Source organism: Misgurnus anguillicaudatus, chromosome 21 (genome assembly GCF_027580225.2).
Source record: "Misgurnus anguillicaudatus chromosome 21, ASM2758022v2, whole genome shotgun sequence".
NCBI classification, from domain to species: Eukaryota; Metazoa; Chordata; class Actinopteri; order Cypriniformes; family Cobitidae; genus Misgurnus; species Misgurnus anguillicaudatus.
In genome coordinates this window covers 52,245,254-52,259,892 of record NC_073357.2, presented here as the reverse complement: position 1 = coordinate 52,259,892, position 14,639 = coordinate 52,245,254, and the positions used below count along the sequence as shown (strand labels likewise).

The window sequence follows — 14,639 nt, the reverse complement described above, 5'->3', positions numbered from 1 at the left end:
GAGATTGGCCTATTTTCCAGCTGTCTTTTGCATGCACAGGGTTAACATAAAAAACAATTGTGTTTGAGGCAAACAATATGTCATTACCATGTACAGAACTCTTATTATTCATCTATGCCTAAATACGTTTTTTATTCTAGTTTTAATGCCTTAGTAAGAACATTAAATACTATATAGATCTTCTTACAAGGCATGTTTTAACATTACATAGGGGCTTTATATACTATTGTAAGCTAGCTCCAGACTGCTGGATGTCTCATGCACATATCGTGTCTTTATGAGGGTGATCCATCTTGATGGAAGGCAATGGGCGCCACTAGCCCAGTGAGAACTGAAGTGCAGACGCAAGCACAAGCCTACCAGACTACTGATAGATTAATGAAGAGATGAAAGACACACAATGCATCTCAGAAAAAAAAAACACATGCTAGCCATCTAAATAGCCAGAAGTCGTACATATAACAAGTTAAAAGATGGTTATGTAGCATTTACAGTAAGATGAAGTTAAGGATAGAAGAATAGAAAAGTATATCATTGGGTTACATTTCATCCCAGTATCAGAAGGAAAAATAAATAGTTTTAATGCATGAAGAAAATAGACTAGTTTAGAGCTATTCAATATGTTTTTATTGCTGCATTAATTTAACTACAATGAAGCAATGCATTAACTCTTGAGATTTGTATTTTGTATTCCTCTGTCATTTTCTCACCTCTTTGACATTGGCATCATCAAAGAAAACCCATTTGGAGGATTTGGCGTGGAAGGCAAAGGCACAGTAATGTTTGCTGGAATAACAGATCATTCCAACCAATAGCAGCTCGCTCTTCTTAGCGCGCTCATCTGTGACACGATAATACAGCTGCAAACACACAAATGCACGTTAATGCGAGTAAAAAAAGGCATTTTCTTTGTGCAACACTGTGGCACTATGAATGAAATCACCGTGATGCAAGTGACACAGAACTCAGAAGTGTGCATTTCACTAAAACAAGTTTAAATCAAGCTATTGCATAACCGACACTTGTTCCTCCACCCCTGGTTCCTGCATAGCTGGTTTTCTTCTGAGACACGTAAAACAATGGATCCCGCGCAGGCGGAAAGCTATTTTCCTCTCCACCATCACATGGAGAAACGGGGAATGAATTAAGGCCTTTGTGCATGTCCAAGGGGTTTCGACTGAGACTAATCTAATGCTGGAGGGTGGTACCATGGAAGTGGGCGTCAAGAATGTTATTTTGCATCAGCGTTGCTTGTTTTGAGTAGGGGACAAGGAACCATTTCAGATCTCAATCATTTGTAGGTTGACATCTCTAGCAATGCGGTACACATAAGGAGAAAGCAGTGATTTAAAACACACCCACTGGCACATAAACACATAAATTGCCAGGTGGTAAATAAGTCCCAAGCGCAGCTGCATACTCCCACATCAAAGCTACACATGCTCGGATGCCAGGTGACCTTTCTGGGGCCTGTGGTCATCCGGTGTGGGTTAACCGGCATCTGATGCAGTTACACAAGGACAGTTTTATAAAGAAGATAAACTCCTACTTTATTTTGCACATATGCTCGGAGGCATCAATATAAAAAAGCCTCAATGACACCAAAGCCAGCTGGGAGACTACAAAAAATAAACAAAACACAATGAACAACCGCAGTGATGTCATCTCTTTTTATAGTCGTTTAATCCGGATGGAGGGTTCCAGTTGGGTTTATATTTTATGTAATGTTCAAGAATAACTTTTTTTTAATGGGAGGTCCTCAGAATGATTTAATATTCACTGACATGTATCAGCAGTTTCTCATAAACTGAGGTCTATGATTTTTTGTATAATGTATAATTGTATTCTGTGATGCTCCTTACAGTATCATGTACAAGCAATGACACAATATGGTAATCTTCAGCACCATGGTACATCAAAAAATACCATAATGCCATACTTTTATAAATAACACATCTACATTTAAAAACTATTAACCAATAAATGTATTTTTTTAAAGAATACAATAAAACTATTATAACATATTTATTTGTGGACTTTAGGAAAATGCTTTAATTTTAATCCACAGACGTTCTTCAGAGCAGTCTCATGGTTTCCTGGTGTACTTTTGTGTTTTGAATGCTTGGAATAGGGCCAAATATCTTGCTGAATTATAAACTTAAGCAGGTGGATTACAGCGTTTGGGAATATTTAGAGTTACATTCTTACCCCTGAGAGGTTTAAGTGTGGTCCAAGAGATCGGATGACATCTTCAGTGAGGTCTGAATGTTCAGAGTCCCACACAAACCCAATGGTCACTATTTCTGGACAGTTCATCAACACACGCCTGATTTTGATCCTCTGGCCACAGTCACTCTATTGATGAGGTAGAGATTAAAAAAGGGAAAAAGTTAATTGTTTAGATTTATGCAGGGATCCCACACCTTAGTTAACTTCAAATTCGAGGACATTTCAATGACTTTCCAGGTCCAATACTCTCAAATTCAAGGACTAAATGTGGGGACACATTTCAAGTGAGAGCAAGGTTGCATCGTGTTACCTTTTAAGATACATTGTTACAGTTCCTTTTTGTGGGAACTCGCGCTGCGTCACTGCGGTGATGCCTCCAAAAGTAAGTGCGTCTGAATGTGTATATCAAATTCAACCAATAGTGAGGCTTAATGACAAAGACATGGTGACGCGGGAGCCAGGAAGCATATCGCTATCTGAAATATTGCCATTACAGGAACGCAGAAATTATGGCAAGGGAGATGCAGCGCCTCGTTCCCTTCTCAGGGAACAACAGTTACATATATAACCCGAGATGTTTTCATTTGTCAAACACAACTATGCAAAAAAGCATTTTGGTATGAATCAACATTTGCATACAGAAGATATAAGCATTTAAAGCGAACAATTTAGCATGTGTGCTTAAAAAGTCTGAAATTTTTATGATATTATCCTACACTACACAGGGAATAATATAGATTTTCTTCCAGATAACTTCTTGCATAAATAGATAAGCACTTTTAATAACCTTAATCCATTATGTATATTTTCAATAACTTCCCAGGGCCTTGAAGGATTTCAAGGACCTGTGGGAACCATGTTTATGTTAAAAAAACATGTATTTACATTTACATTACATATGTAACCTAACTGAGCTACCACCCAAACTTTACTACATACTGTCAGGTCCCCTTGCTTCTGTTATAGTACACAAGATGCTCTCTAAAACATTGTCAAATCACGCTGGGATAACATGGATCGAGTTTTCAAGTTTTATACATGCAAAAGGGGGCCATACCACAAAATATTATGCTGATGATAGTATATGAAGAGTTTCGTTGCAAAACATTACACTTTTGTCAAAACATGTTTATTATTATGTTATCATGTTATTATTTTGTTTTATGGTGCTACTTAGCTGTATTTTTTAAGTTATGAAGGTTTAAATCAAAACAAAACAACTGCAGCTGCATTGAAATTAATTGGAATCCACAACCAAAAAACGAGATTTCTGAACAATTAAAAAAACGGTGGATATCTCGTTTTGCAACGAAACTGTTCATATGCAACTGCAAAAGCATTTTTTATATTAATGTTAATATATCAATCACGTAAACAAATAATTTAGGTAAATTAAAAGTGTGCACAGTGACCAAACTTTCAGCGCAGACCAGGGGCCAATCACACCAAACGCATTTTAAATGTGTAATGTGGCGCCCCGCACCAGAGTCCTGCAACGGGTCGGGTACCCGCATAAAAGTGTCTCAAACGGGTGGATTGTGACATTCCTAAAATTCACGGGCGGGGCCGCGGGCGGGTAGTAGTGCAAATGAAAATATGTGCAAAATTTTTATGTCTAAGGATGTGCACACCAAACTTTTAAACACGGCTGTTTTATCAGCTAAGCGCTTTTTAGCTGTGATACTTAAGCTGTGAGCCGGTTGGTTGTTGTGATACTTGTCCCGCCCCTTCTCCACTGTGATTGGACGGCCGTGTGAGAACTGACATTGACGAGCGGAGCATTTCACCCAAACTTGAATCTTTTTCAACTCTCGACGCTCAGCGCTGTGCGCGGAAAAAACGCTGACCGCCGGCTTACTTGAAAAACGGCCGGTTGGTTGTTGTGATACTTGTCCCGCCCCTTCTCCACTGAAAAAACGTCCGCAGGGGTAAAAGCTTTGGTGTGCACGCCCTAATTACCATTACACGCGCAACATATGACATTTGGCCCATCACGTCACCACCACTACAACAGTGCGCAACCTTTGTTAATTTTTCTCGTAGCCTAGTTGGAGCGAGCGTTGCAGGACTCTGGCATAAAGTTTTGCTGTTGATAGCCGGAAGCTGAACGTCTTAGAAAGCATTTCGAGACAAGACTTAGGAGCACAGCAGGGGTTGTGTAGGGAGGTTGTTATTTTTCTTGTTTTTTTTTTTATTAATATGTCTATTTGTGTATAGTTATCAGGTTCCATTTGTGCCGATAGGCTACTTAAATGGCACAAAACAGAGCGCACTTTAGCCTGTTTCATTAGCCTATTCATGACGCTGTTGTGATGTGGAGAGAGGTACGAGATAAAAAAATAAAGCACTTTAATTGGAATGATTTTAGCGTGTGTGATTTATGCGGGTACGGGTCGGGTAACGGGCCAAATATTAACGGGTCCGGGCGGGTGCGGATTTAATTTTGATATTAGCACGGGTGATGGGTCGGATCTGGTGCTGAACTTTGCGGGTACGGACGGGAACGGGTCTCCAAAAATGGACCCGTGCAGGACTCTGCCCCGCACTGCCTTACAAGCCACTGTAAACTTCTGGCACCACAACGAAAGGCCCATCTCTCCCCTTATTTGATTGGACAATGGAAAAACGGCTATGACGTTGGGGGCTTTTCCGCTCGAGCACTCCTTCAAAAACGCGTAGTGTGGCAGGCATAGTGCTCACTGCCCAAAGAAAATCATTCAGAAAAAGCACATGCAAATGCCATAAACGCATTTGATGTAATATCCCCTTATAGTGCAAGAGTGCTTGTAGCTTCTCACAGTTACTGTAGTGCAATTTGAGTTCCTATAGGTGCCTGTTTAAAAATGCAGAATGTGTGGACATGTGAGAGGAAGACCACCCACTGATTCTCCTTACATAAAATGTGCAGCGCTTGTGCAGCTTAAAATGAAAAAGTGTGCGAGCTTGTACAATGCCATTAACCATATTTCATTAACATATTTCAGTACATTTGAAAAAGTAACAGGCATAAAAATTAACCAAATTTGAAAAGTATGCATGACAGACGCCAGCAACATGCAATTGGTTGGCCAGGTACTGTATGTTTCATTTACCGGACAGTTACGCAGATCTCCGACTGTACTTGCGGCCTGCAGCAGCTCTCCGAACGTGTCTGAACGCATCCGTTCATCTCGCTTATCATGAATCTGATGGCTGAAGAGCAGAGAAGGAGAGATAGAAGATGACATAAGAGAGTTCTGCATAAGATAGTTTGAGTTTGCTTGATTGCTTCATGTATCTCAGTTTTAAAAAATATATGCAAGATGTGTTTCTCTGATGAGAAGCTTACCAGAGGGCTGTTGTGGACACATAGTGCACAAGCTCAGTGAAGGGTAGCGGATCAGATGACGCACCACAGCTTCTACAAACCGACTGCAGGAGACACACACACACAGTGATTCATTACAAGTCACTACTGCTATAATACATGATGTACGATCTTAATTACATTATGTGACGTATTGTATGTCTCAATCTGTTTTTTACACTTGTACATTGCTCAATGTGTGTGCAACATGAGGGTGAAACCCATGGGAAATACCCATAATTCCTTTTTTAGCGAAGCAATGAATAACGCAACGCATCTTTACAAAAATGTACCATGGTAGTAACATGAACATGAAATGTATGCATCGTGATTAAAATGTGTCTTTTAAAAGTAGCAAATAAACACCTTGTGCATGAATATGGTCATCATTTAGTACCAATGTGTTTATGCATGTTCAAGTAAAATGGTACTACTGTTGGATAGGATCACTTTTTCCATTGTACCAACATAGTATTTTTTTCACTTTGGTCTCATGTATCCATGCACAGGACGTGTGAATATCCCTAAATTAGTATTCCTTGTGCATTTTCCTCTCACTGTATTCGATTGATTGAAAGCCACCAGTGTGTGACACTGATGAATTCTCTATTAGTCACATGATTTGCATGTGCATGCATGTGCAAAATAGATTATTCAAAAATACCTGCTCATAAAGCGTCATGGCAAACTTCTGATGAGTGATGCAGGACTTGGACGTGCAGCCGTCCGTCTCATTATCGGGTGCGATGTGAAGGTGAATTCTTTCAAGAATGTTCTCCTATGAAAATCATAAATGTGTTTGTGTGTGTCGTGAGAAATTATTCATTTAAAGATCCCAAAAGACAAGAAGGTATGACTTCAAATGCAGTCAACATAATATCATCATAAAGCAGTCCCTCCAGAAAAACGCAATTATGCGATTGCATGATTCAATGCATAATCAACCAAAGTCTGCATATTTATGCGGGGGCCACATTTTTTATTATGCTGCACTTTCGCCGCATAAATTGCAGATTTCTGCTCGCAAAACATGCGGCTTGCATGATTTCATAATCCCCGCATCTTTGTAGCAAAAAGTCATATATATCTTAGCAGAAAGTTGAAAGATTTTGCATTTACTTCACACATGCGCAGCCATGTTCCCTGTTGTCATGGGAATGTTAGGAAGTGATGTAATTACGCGACGTGAACATCAATGAAAAGCTGCAAACAGTTTTTGGAAGTTTACACAGTTTTATTCCATCGCAAGATCAAGAAACTCAGCGTTTTTCTGGAAGGACTGATAAAGGAATTAAAGGATTAGTCCATTTTCTTGAAAAAAATCCAGATAATTTACTCACCACCATGTCATCCAAAATGTTGATGTCTTTCTTTGCTCAGTCGAGAAGAAAATATGTTTTTTGAGGAAAACATTCCAGGATTTTTCTCATTTTAATGGACTTTAATGGACCCCAACACTTAACAGTTTTTTTTCAGAGTTTTAAAAGGACTCTAAACGATCTAAATCGAGGCATAAGGGTCTTATCTAGCGAACATTTGTTATTTTTGACAAGAAAATAAAAAATATGCACTTTTAAACCACAACTTATCGTCTATCTCCGATCCTGTGATGCGCCAGCGCGACCTCACGCAGTACGTCATGACGTCAAGAGGTCACGGATAATGTAAGCGAAACTACACTCCAGTGTTTACAAGTGTGAAGAAAGAGGACCTTTCTGACATTGTTGTATGTCGAATAATACTAATTAATGTCTTTGTGTTCGTTTATTGTTTAAAATGGTCCGCAAATGTGCGTTTCATATATGTAACACGTGACCTCTCTACGTCACTACGCAATTACGTGGGGTCGCGCTGACACGTCACATAGCCAAAGGAAGAAGAGAAGTTGTGGTTTAAAAGTGCGTATTTTTCAGCTTTCTTGTCAAAAATGACAATCGTTTCGCAAGATAAGACCCTTATGCCTCGTTTTGTATCATTTAGAGTCCTTTGAAGCTGCAATTTTAAACTGCATTAAAACTGTTAAGTGTTGGTGTCCATTAAAATGAGAAAAATCCTGGAATGTTTTCCTCAAAAAACATAATTTCTTCTCGACATTTTGGATGACAGGGTGGTGAGTAAATTATCTGGATTTTTTTTAAGAAAATGGACTAATCCTTTAAACAAGTTGTTCACAAATAAATAAAATAAACAGACATCATTTACCCTCGTCTTTCCAAAAATATATGTCTTTATATTAATCACTGTCAAAAAAAGATGGGGTAGTACACTGGGGTAGTACACCTTTGTACCTACAGAGTAGACATTAGTACCGCAGAGCTACTCCGAAGTGAAAAAAAGTACACTTCTATAGTAGTGTGCCCTATTTTTGCTCACAAATTTTGTATTTAATAAGTGCTAAAGAAGAATTTTTAATATATTAAGATAATCTAAAGAACATCTAAGTGTACTTATCTGTGCTATTTTGAGACACCATGAATATAAACAAAAATGTGCTAAAAATGTATTTAAAAAAATTAATTTAGAACCACTTGTAGCCAACTTTGTATGAAAGATGGGTTCAAGTTTAATATAAGATTTAAAAAAAAAAAGTTAACTAGTTAAAATATTAACATGTAAATACATGTTTTAATAGAGAGATAGTATGTTAAAAGCGCATTTTAGTTCATATTCATGGTGTTTTAAGTACTAAAGAAGAATGTTTAATATATTAAGTATAATACATTATGAAAGTGTACTACTTTCTCACCTGCCAAATATATACATATCTACCTAAATAGTACATAACAGCACCTTTTTAAAGAGTACCGTACCATCCCAGCAACAACTTTTGTACCTTTTTCTGAAAGTAAATATAATATAAAGGGTGGACTTTTTTCAAGACTTGGCAAACTTATAATAAAAATGAAAGAGGACTGGGAATGGCAAACTGCAAAATTTAAATAGTGATATTCTTAAAAAAATCAACTTACTTTTGTACTACAAAAGAAAATCATGGGAGTTCGGAAAAACATGAGGCTGAGTATATTATACCACCACTTTTAATATTGATGGGAAATACTCTTAAAGGAGAAAAAATGCATATGTTACCAGGCCAACAAACACAAAAACAACAATTCCTTGACTTACCAGAGAACCAGATTAGATTTGTTTAGGCTGGTAGAATGATACCTTTCGTATTAGGCGAATGCACGCTAAGCTTGAGTAATTTTCCCCAAGCCTATTATCTGCTTAAACATACCCTTCAGGCGTGAGAACCGTGGGTGCATTCATTTACACCAACGGCGCTGGCACAACATGCCCTTTTGCAACCGGGTAAGATAAATTTGATGTTTCTCCAGTAAAGATTAAGGGTAAAGTTTATATTAAACATCACTACAAAAGGGCAGCTTGGACTAAAAGACAAAACCTACAGACTTGATAAAGAGCCTTCATTGATTGGGTTGTTTAGGGTAGCACTGCAAATGAATCTTTACTGCGGTAATGACTGACTCTCTATAGTCCTGCTGTGCTAAACAGAAAATGATTACAGGTCCCAGCACTAAGCAGGTTTATTGCAATTAGGTGGCCTGAGCGAAATCTCGCACACAGCTAAGAGCCAACATGCTTACATCAGCCTTTCCAGTGAAAGAAATTTTTGGATGCTGATGCAGCCTAGACTGTATGAAGTGTAGATTGTGCGCACAGCACATATAAAAGCTTCGCTCCGAGAGCTTGAAATGATCATATAAACTCTTTTATTTGCATATAAGGAAGTATAATCTAAAATAGCCAAGATAGGAAAGAAAAGAAACGCTGCCCAAAACTGACAGAAAATCAAAGACTAGTTAAAGAAATAAAAGATGCTTATGTAACTCCAAGTGCTATGAAATTAACAGATCAGCTATTTAATTAACTAAATGTTGGCAGAATGCAGAGGTCTCACGATGGGTTTTTAAAACAGCACAGTGGCTTACATGCAATGATGGGGAAAAACAACTTTTAAAGCCAATTTTTGTCATGTCTATTAAGTGGTTTATTTGTTTAGCCCAATAATGTGATGCGTTATATTAATTTATCAGCAAATACTGATATGTGATAATAATTGTAATAATTTTGGCAATCCTTATTTTATTACCATTATATCATATAATTAATTTGTTTATTTGGAATCTATTAACCACCCTAATTATGTAAAATTGCACATATTTGGGCGGTTCTTCTGGTTTCTGATTTACAAACACTAACACACAGAAACACAGAAACACTCACGAAGCATTCGGCAGCATCATCCATAAAGCCCAGCTGAAATCGCTGCTCATCCTTAAAGGTTTCGGCCAGGGCATTGCGCAAGTTATCAGATGGCAGCGCTCGTTCTCGACTCTGTTGAAACTGGGAGAAAATTCCCTACAAAACAAAAAAGACTGTGACTTAATGTGCAAAATACATCATTAAATATTGTTGTATTACATGATTGGTCATCAAAATTCCCTTCAAAGCGCAGAAGATGCAGGAATCCCCTAAGCAGTAGTGGTTTGTGACCTGCCGAAGACTTCGTCTGAAGATATCGAGATGCCACAACACCTAGTACAAGGCATAATGGGAGATGTAGAGTTAGATCTCCTCACCCAACAAAAGTTACATACAGTCTTAGGCCACCATGCCACAATTAGATTTTTTATGTGATCATATAGTGATCATATATAATTGTTTCTCAGTCTCTTTAATAGAATACATCCAGAAAATACAGGAAATGTGTATACAGAAAAACTGTATAAAAATGTAAATTGATGCGTCACTTGAGCAATAGCAGGAAACCCTAATTTCTAAAACTAATCAAATGACTTCAGGACTTTAGTCTTCTCAAAAAAGCTCAAGATGTGTTTCGTGCGAAGAGAGGTCACACTAAATAAAAACGATTCCTAAAGAAGACATTTAGTTCATATTTCCTGTATTTTCTGTATGTATTAGGGATGGACACGAGTACTCGATTGCTTGAGTACTCGAACGTGGCATCGAAGATCGATCACGAAAACGATGATCATATGGGTTTTGATTGTCCCGCCCCCAGTTAATCGAGTACTTGTTTTTCAAACTTATTGATTAATCGAAATTTAAAAATGACATACATGCACATCCCTAGTTTGTATCTTAATAAAATAGATTGAAAAATAAATAGGGATGGACATTAAAATTTCTAAAACAACAAGTCTGGTGATGGTGGCCTAAAGTACAGTACTTTATATACTTAAAGGAATAGTCTACTCATTTTCAATATTAAAATATGTTATTACCTTATCTAAGAATTGTTGATACATCCCTCCACCATCTGTGTGCGTGCACGTAAGCGCTGGAGTGCGCTGCAACACTTCGACAGCATTTAGCTTAGCCCCATTCATTCAATGGTACCATTCAGAGATAAAGTTAGAAGTGACCAAACACATCAACGTTTTTCCTATTTAAGACGAGTAGTTATACGAGCAAGTTTGGTGGTACAAAATAAAACGTAGCGCTTTTCTAAGCGGATTTAAAAGAGGAACTATATTTTATGGCGTAATAGCACTTTTGGGAGTACTTCGACTCGCCTGAAAAGTCCGCTCCCCTTCTCCCTCTCATAATGGGAGAGGGAGGGTGTTACTGCGCCGAGTCGAAGTACTCCCAAAAGTGCTTTTACGCCATAAAATATAGTTCCTCTTCTAAACGCGACACGGCACATGCCAGTGGTAAACAAACACTCGTGTTCAAATACTCGTGCACGAGTTTTGGAAGGCGTTCCCTAGAAACGAGCTGTGAAGGAGGGAGGCTGTTCTTTCGCATGCGCTCATTTAAAAACTCAGTAACGGCCTTTGGATTCTCAGTCGGCGGAAACATCCTCTTTTGCGCCTTCAAGAGCTGGATTTCAGACACCTAGCAGGCTGCCTACCCAGAAAACTTTTGCCTCTCTTTTCCATCTTTGTTTCAAACTAAGTTGCTAATTACTTGGTGAGCCATTTTCTTGGTGGGTTCAAATCAAATGAAGTTAAACACATTAATTACATTAAGAGATTACTTACTAAACTGTATCTGACAGTTGAAATTATGAATCATTATTATAAGCATACCTTGTGAATCAGGGTAAGGTAAGGAGACATTTTCAGCCTGCTTTTTGGTGTACATGCTTAATAAAGAATTGATTTTTAACCAAAAAAAGCCACAGATTTCAGCTTTAATTTAAATGTGTTCTTTCTTTGTGTCCTAAAACTAAAATGACTCAGTGTCCTTGCTTGCCGGACTGAGCTTAAGGGAAATGAGGCTATGCTGACAACTGATGGGGATGAGAGCCGTTCATCTCTGTGTCTCCGCGTATGTGTGTGTTTGGACTGGCAGTCTGAGGTTACTCGTTTCTGTATGCCTTTCCCTTTGGCTCCAGACAACTAAGTCTGAGCATACCATCAGCATGACCTCACTTCATGGTGATGAGTACAAGAACAGATAACAGACAGACAGAGAGAAAGAGAGACAGACACACTCAATCATAATGTTGGCAATCCCATTCAAGGAAAAAAGTTTCCAGGAGCTAGTGGACAGACCGGGAGAATGACAGCAGTAGGTAGCTCTGAGCGAGAACTGGGGGTTGATGGGAGTTACAGCATGATGCCGCAAATACTTTGTGTGTGTAAGAACACCGTTTAGGGCGCTGTCACAGTGAGCACTGAGGAGGAGATGACAGTCTGCTGAAGAGGCTGAGATTTAGATGTGAGTCATTAGAAAGTTTGGCGTGGTTAGGTGGGAGGGGGACTTATTATGTTGTTATAACTTTTGTCTGGTGTTATGTAGAAGAATTTAGTACGGTAAAATTTGATAAGTTGGTATTACAAATCTAACATGACAAAAAAGGGCTGATGAGGATTTTTAATGCCATTATGGTCACATTTCCACTTAAAGTACTGTAGTTGCACCATCGTACAGAGATTGTATCAGTTTGTGAAATTGTGGTACTTTTAAAATGTATTTTGTTGTTGAATAATTACCATATTAATATACCATAGAAATTTAAAATGATTTCAAAAGCAATGTCCAAAGAATAATAATAATAGTCCAAAATACAGTTTACCAAAACAGAAATTATTTTATCGTGAAATTATTTTTTTTTAAAGCAAAAGTAAAAATCTCAAATTAAAAATAAATTACTATGGATGAGTAAAACAGATTTGGTTATTAGGGGTGGCACGGTTCACAAAGCCCACGGTTCGGTTCGTATCACGGTTTTAAAGGAATAGTCTACTCATTTTCAACACCAAAACATGTTATCACCCCAACCAAGAACCGTTGACACATCCCTCCACCATCCGTGCGCATGCACACAAGCGCCGGAGCGCGCTGCGACGCTTCGATAGCATTTAGCTTAGCCCCATTCATTCAATTGTACCATTTAGAGATAAAGTTAGAAGTGACCAAACACATCAACGTTTTTCCTATTTAAGACGAGTAGTTATACGAGCAAGTTTGGTGGTACAAAAAAAACCGTAGCGCTTTTCTAAGCGGATTTAAAAGAGGAACTATATTTTATGGCGTAATAGCACTTTTGGGAGTACTTCGACTCGGCGCAGTAACACCCTCCCTCTCCCATTATGAGAGGGAGAAGGGGAGCGGACTTTTCAGGCGAGTCGAACTACTCCCAAAAGTGCTATTACGCCATAAAATATAGTTGCTCTTTTAAATCCGCTTAGAAAAGCACTACATTTTATTTTGTACCACCAAACTTGCTCGTATAACTACTCATCTTAAATAGGAAAAACGTTGATGTGTTTGGTCACTTCTAACTTTATCTCTAAATGGTACCATTGAATGAATGGGGCTAAGCTAAATGCTATCGAAGCGTGCTCCGGCGCTTATGTGCACGCACACAGATGATAGAGGGATGTATCAACAATTCTTAGTTAAGGTAATAACATATTTTAATATTGAAAATGAGTAGACTATTCCTTTAAGGTCACGGTTTTCGGTTCTGTACGGTTCTTGTTGTCGTTTCTTCTGTTAATCATTAACACTCCAGATATTTACTTCAGCATATGATATATAGTTTAATTATTCAGAATTTAGGATACAGTATTAACTAAATTGTTATATCATGTAATCATGCACAAACTGAATTTGACTTGACTTTAAGCACATTATTGGGACCATCTCTGAGGAAAGCTAGGTGAGATTTTAGCAAGAGAGAAGACATTGATGACATGCTTTTCATTTATTTAACAAAAAATGAGAATGCGTATTGCTATCTCTAAAAGAACGTATGTGACTTTTAAGCACACAAAGATTAAACTAAAGAATTAACTTGCATTTACCAAACTGCCAACTTCAGTGTAGCTTTAATCCTTGTTTATACTCGATGCGTCCACATGAGCGCGAGGGTGCGCGTAGCAAAAATGACATCAACGCGGAGTGGGCGGTAGTGCGCGTCGAGTGCGCAAGACCCCATTTCGCTTGGCGGTGTGCACGTCAAATTTTGTAACTTTGCGTGTGGCTCCGCAACCCAAGAAGCACAAGTTCCAGGTGAATCTGGCCGAGCATGACTTCTAATCACACCACCACCCAGTTTGTGCGTTGAGTATTAACACCTCCCCAAACGAACGAGGTGCACGTGCAGTCAGTGGACGCTCGCGCTGTGCAGACAGATGAAAGTATAGAAGGCTTCAGGTAACATACCGGCATAAGGCTACATTGCGCATGAATCGAACCAGCGACACAAACATGCTCCGAACCGAGACAAGCAAACCAAACGGTTCGGATGTTTTTTCATGTACCGTGCCACCCCTATTGATTATGCAACTTTGGGTAAATCACACACCTGCACTGCACTGTTGAGGAAGCAGCTGTTTTGGCCCGGCTCATTTAGTAGTCCCTTGGTAGGGGCCAAAGACAGCATAGATCCTGGCTGGTATGACCTGGAAAGGTTGCCCGGTCTCCTGAAGAACTTGACCCATGCCATTGGATTTTGGGGTATCTGCCTTCCTGCTGATGAAGTTACTTGTTAAAGTAGGTTGAGAGATCAATGAAATCCTTTAGAAAGCCAAGCAACTAATCAAAGTAATCCTTAAGTCAAGTA

The 14,639-nt window shown here is 38.7% G+C and overlaps 1 protein-coding gene across 3 annotated transcripts in view; it reads right to left on the bottom strand.

Annotated features, from left to right (window-relative positions):
- The window catches only part of usp53a (ubiquitin specific peptidase 53a), a 59,237-nt gene that overhangs the window by 32,395 nt on the left and 12,203 nt on the right, over positions 1–14,639 (bottom strand). For 2 of the 3 annotated variants that reach the window (XM_073859368.1, XM_073859369.1), the window contains exons 3-10: positions 14,382–14,548; positions 10,045–10,135; positions 9,824–9,960; positions 6,240–6,353; positions 5,558–5,640; positions 5,322–5,421; positions 2,209–2,355; positions 711–860 (exon numbers count right to left, since the gene is read on the bottom strand). In XM_073859368.1, coding sequence (XP_073715469.1) covers positions 711–860; positions 2,209–2,355; positions 5,322–5,421; positions 5,558–5,640; positions 6,240–6,353; positions 9,824–9,960; positions 10,045–10,135; positions 14,382–14,548 — 989 coding nt within the window. The remainder of the gene's footprint in view (positions 1–710; positions 861–2,208; positions 2,356–5,321; positions 5,422–5,557; positions 5,641–6,239; positions 6,354–9,823; positions 9,961–10,044; positions 10,136–14,381; positions 14,549–14,639) is intronic. The other variant, XM_073859370.1, reaches the window with a different exon arrangement.